This window comes from Enoplosus armatus, chromosome 5 (assembly GCF_043641665.1).
Source record: "Enoplosus armatus isolate fEnoArm2 chromosome 5, fEnoArm2.hap1, whole genome shotgun sequence".
Lineage (NCBI taxonomy): Eukaryota > Metazoa > Chordata > Actinopteri > Centrarchiformes > Enoplosidae > Enoplosus > Enoplosus armatus.
This window is the reverse complement of record NC_092184.1, coordinates 14,413,500-14,418,921: the sequence shown is the minus strand read 5'-3', so window position 1 is coordinate 14,418,921 and position 5,422 is coordinate 14,413,500. Positions and strand designations below refer to the sequence as shown.

Here is a 5,422-nt window from a genome sequence, read left to right as displayed (position 1 = left end):
TTTAAAACCACAAATGTCCACCTCATGGTGGCGCTAGAGGAAAGGTCAGGGGATCACCAAAGTCACTAGGGTCCGTCATCGGTGAACCATATTTAGTCTGGAGCAAAATGGGTGACCCACTGACTGACTGATTAACAGATCAACATTTCCAGCCCTGGAGCCATGCAGGTAAAATGGGGCGACATTACAGTTTCGCCAAAATCACAGGCGGATCCATAGGCGGGGCCACAGGGGCATTGAAAGTTACTCAAATTGAGAGATTTGTGATCTTGTGTGTGTATATGTATGTGTATATTATTGTTAAATGTACAAAACAATAAAGTGAAATTGTTTTTTTCAGCTCTGTGTATTGTGTCTATAGACTATGATAAATATGGACGGACAATTCTGGCTTCCCAACTTTCTGTGAAATTAAGCCGTTAAGAGGGCAAAAGTGGGAGAAGAGTCTGCACCATAGGCATAGGGATTGGGGGGACTTGTACTTGTCCTCCCCAAGAAATAACATTGTTGTCTGTTGCCTGAATTTTGTGTTTGCTTTTTCAAAGACAGTTCCGCCCTGTTTGGTAGGTTTTGTGGTTATTTACATGCATAAAAAGTCACCAGAAGGCAGGAAATGAAGTGTCTAATACTCAAATTTTCAGACCCCACACATAATATCGACCCCTACTGTGTAAAGTATGGCCCCTTGGTGACCCCTGATTTAGAAGAATCCAACCAAAATGTATTTCCAAATGCAAAACAGTTTGATATGAACACACTTTGTAGGAGACACGGTTGGCGTGTGCATTGAATAACCTATATGAAAATAGGCCAAGGTTGTGTGATGTCCACAGGGAGTGAGGAGCAGTCTCTGCCAGGAAAAGAGAACGTGTATACAGGCTCTGAACATGGATCGTTATGCAAGATAAAAACTATATCCGTAGGCCAGTTAAACTCCAGGGGTTTGGATAGAGTCGGTGCTCCACACACCACTTACTGTATGTGCGCTTGTCTGTGTGGTGTCTATAAACGGTACGTATGTTCATTGTTATTGTTTATGGACCAAACTGCCGGGGCATATATGTGCTGGAGTAACTCAGCTTACTAAAACAAACCTCACTCACTGTATTCTTTTTGTCTTTCTTTCATTCTCTCTCACCCTCCCTCTCTATTATGCTATGTCAACAGTTGCCATGGAAACTATTTTGCTCTTCCTCTCTTCACTCCTGGTGTGTGTGGCTGGTAAGTGCCCCCTCCCCGTACTCACGAAACACACACACACACACACACACATCGATGCATACAAACACACATGCATGCACGCAGTAGTTGTCCATGGGGAGGCAGTGTCGGGGCAGGAAGTGATGTGACATAGAAAGGCACTCGCTGGGTTTGGGCTCGTAGCAAAACATCAATTACTACTTTAGGGCTTTACGTGTGGGTTTCACAGACTGGCTATTCACTGACTGTGTGTGAGGTCTGTTTATAGTGTATGATTAAATGTGAGACACGAAAACACATGCTCACACAGTCACACACTAGAAATAAATGATGTGGTGCCGTGCTGCGATCTGCTTTATGTGATATTTGGAGCTTGTGTGAGGTAAAATATAGACAGATAGATTGATAAATACAGAGACTGATAGCGTTTAAGTATTTTTCATTTCCTGTGTTTCTACCCTCTCCTTTTTCCTTTCACCCTCTGACTCAAACGACTTCCCCTCTTCGCTGCCTCTCAGCTGAAACAGACCCCAGTATACAGGGTGAGTACCCTTGATGTAATCTTTAATGGGGTCACACCTCAGCCCCTAACACCCACATAGATGGGTCTATCGGTTTCCAGATCAAATCAGACCCTTATGGATTGCCCCGCTACGGCGAACAGTGGCAGATATATGGATTAAGTCAAAAAACCACCAGACCCAACTGTGTGTTGATTAGAAATAGACTTTTATAGAGTGAAATCAATGCTGAAGAGATGAGAGTGGTTGTTTGGTAGGAAAGAGAGGTGATAATGTATCTGTATGAATACATAACAAAATATATGACAGTCTAATGCATAGAGTTTAAGAAATACTATTACTTTTTGCCAGACAAGAACGTTGGCACTGGGACGATTCTACAAACCCATGATCATGTTCAGGAATTGGGAGTTTTTTGCTAGGGTTTGGTTAGCACCTAGACAATTTTTGACGTGGTAATATCAAAAAACACAGACAGCAATGCATGCTTCAGATGTGATTGGATCAGGAGGAGGAGGAGGGTTAAATGAATAGATTTGACCTTCTTTGGAAATGTAAAGAGAGTGATTTTGATATACAAATGCTCATAATTTGTGTTTTTTTGACACATATTTAGCATTTAATTGCAGCTAAATGAACCATCAACACATTGACACAGAATGACAATTGTTAAATTCATTGTGTCCTTAATTATGTTTTGGACAACACTGATAAAATATGAACACCTTGGTTCTAAACGTGTGGTTTTTATCATATTTTTACAGATGGCAAGGAGAAAGTTGAAAACCCATTTGAATATGGTAAGTATAAAAAAAAATCTGCATTTTCTGTAACAGCGGCCATCATCAGCCCATTGTCGAGACAGAGAGACAGTGTTTACACCTAAGAAAAACTTTTTGCAATAAATGGCACATTGATGACATTTCTGTCTCCTGCTGCTGTGCCTCATCTGTGGCTTTCTGTCATTCCTCTGCAGACTATGAGAGCCTGAGGATTGGGGGATTGGTGTTGGCCGTGGTGCTGTTCACACTGGGCATTCTTCTCATTCTTAGTAAGTTAACCTCTGTGTGTGTGTGTGTGTGTGTGTGTGTGTGTGTGCGCGCACGCTTGTGTATCATTTCATTACACACTCAATGTAATTGAGTGTTGCAGTCAAATTAAAAGTAATTAATAATGAATGAATCATTATTGAATTTCCACAGTATGTTACTACACTGTCTTGTTTTCACACTGTATATATGTATTAATCATATAAATATTAACCATCGTTAACAGTGATGACATTGAAAATACGTCTAACTAATTAGGCCTCTGGTTTCTAATGTTTCTAGGTCGAAGATGTCGCTGCAGTATCAACCAGAAGGCCAGGTATGTCAGTGTCCCTCTCTGATTGAAAAAAAAAAAAGACGTGGTTGTGTACGGGATTTGCTTGTCATACTACATTTGGTTTCCATGACAACCTGTGGATCCTCTCCTCAGGGCCCCCGGAGACGAGGAGAAACAGGAGGAGAACCTGATTGTCTCCAAGGGTAAGATGCACATTTTAACTCTCTGTCAGCTCCCCTCACCTCTGGCTCACCCCCTGACATACATCCGTAATTGAGTTTCCCTGTGGGAGTGCCCACAGCACAGGGGAGGAGGGGGCGGGGGGATGATTCGTGTTCACACATGTTGAACTGTACTGTGTGTGTGAGACAGAGAGAGAGAGAGAGAGAGAGAGAGAGAGGTTATGTGCACTGTACTGGAAAAAGGTAAGTTGTTACAGAGAACATTTTGTCACCAAAATTAGGTTATAATAAAGTTTATTGTAGTTTCAAGCAAGGGACTGTTAACCTCCTTCCCTGTGGTTGTATTTCAGGATGCAACATCTTGAGTTTTCACAGTCGCCATTCTTTTTAATGAAAGAAACAACCAAACACATGATCATTTTCACAACACCCTTGGTTGCCCGCCATGTTTGATGACTGGGTTTGATCTCCCGACAGTTTTTAATGGAAACTAGTCGTCATTGAAGAATGTCATGCATTTGTTTTGCATATTCTCTGCTGTCTGAGCTATTGTCTGCATATCAAGTGTTACATGAAGGAAGGCGCGTGTGTAACAAACTGTAACAATAGAACAGAACAGTAGAGTAGAATAAAGAGGGGGAATTAAAGTAAATTACAGGGTGTATATCAGTAAACAGTGTAGTGCCATCTTGTAGTGTGTACGTAATCAGCCTCTTCACACAGTATATTCACCCAGTATATTGTATTGTTAATTGCTGTGTGGAATCTAATAAGCATTTTTCTCCTCAAGATCTATAGCTTGAATGCTTCTCTCTGACTCCCACATGCACAGCTCATTCATGCTGGTCATTTGCCCAAAGCGGGTTCCTCCATCCAGCTGGAGACCTAATGTCTGATCAAAATGTCTCTAAATTCCTTGATGGTATAATAGTCACCAACTAGGTTTGAAAAGTACTTAAATCTAACATAGAATTCATTCAGTTCTTTCATACAGTGCTTTCAAACCAGTTCAAGGATGACTCTGATATCCTTGAACGCACCACCAAAGAGACTGTTTTAAAACAGCTCCTGCTTGCAACTGCATTAACATAAAGCTAATGAAATATATAAGTGTGAAAGTTTCAATTGCACAAGTCTGTGTAAGTTGATTTTCATAATGTGGTCTTCATTATGCGGTCTGGAAGGAACTGGTAGAAGAAGCATTCAGATCCTTTACTCACGTAAAAGTAGCAATACCACAATAAAAGAAAAACTGCCCTTGTAGTATCAAGTCATTTGTTAAAAAATGCCATTTGTAAGTATGCCTTATTAAAAAGAGGTACCCATCATTCTAATGTTATTGTTGTTATTGTAATTGTATTTTATAACATTATATTTTAAAAGGTTTTCATATGCTTTGCACATTACATCTTAATTTGCAAGTAACTGATAACCGTAGCTGAAATATAGTGAAGCAGAAGTATAAAGTAGTAACAAATTCCACCTTGGTACGGTATTTGAGTAAATGTACTTACTGCTTGATGGTAAGAAACAAAGCTCACAGTATCCTTTAGAAAAATGTCAGCAATACACAATCCTAAGTACTGCATGTACTCACCAACTCTTAGTGAGTAGCAGAACTATCAGCATAGTCCTTCAAGCGACTGCATGTGAGTGAATGAGTGTGTAAAGGAGACAGAGAAGGACTGAAATGTTTGGGCAAGTTTAATGTTTTGCACTTGTGCTTCAACTAAATCACTCGTCTTTGACCTCTTTCAGCTGCAGCGGCTGCCAAAGAGACTCCAGCAGAGAACTGAGGCATTTCCTCTGGACCGGCCTGCCTTCTGAAATGACGATCTGATTTATTTGATATTAACAAGCCACAATAACAGTGAAGAAATAGGTGATTATGATAACTGGTTATATGATAAGCGGGGAGTTATACGTTCAGAGGTGTAATATGTACATAAACCTTTAGCCTGTTGTGCTCCGTTGTGACCGTGCCAGTCCCTCAGTGCTCTTGTCCGTTCCTGTGCCTTTCTGTGACAGTCTCTCACTCCAGTTCCTTGTCTTAGCCAGTACCTTTGACACAAGATTGTCTTTGAAGCCCTAGAAGAATTTTTACTGTTGTGTGGTCCGCTGTTCTTCGTTTTGTACTCCTATCTATTGCCCTTAGGTTTTAGGATTTGTCAATTTGTTGTTTATTTTGTCAGT

The 5,422-nt window shown here is 40.6% G+C and overlaps 1 protein-coding gene across 1 annotated transcript; it reads left to right on the top strand.

Annotated features, from left to right (window-relative positions):
• Positions 1–1,149: 1,149 nt before the first annotated feature.
• fxyd6 (FXYD domain containing ion transport regulator 6) lies at positions 1,150–5,025 on the top strand. The gene is made up of 7 exons (XM_070906470.1): positions 1,150–1,221; positions 1,719–1,742; positions 2,486–2,521; positions 2,698–2,772; positions 3,053–3,089; positions 3,201–3,250; positions 4,988–5,025. Exons 1-7 carry the CDS (start codon positions 1,158–1,160, stop codon positions 5,023–5,025), a joined length of 324 nt encoding a protein of 107 aa, XP_070762571.1. The 5' UTR covers positions 1,150–1,157.
• Positions 5,026–5,422: the final 397 nt, after the last annotated feature.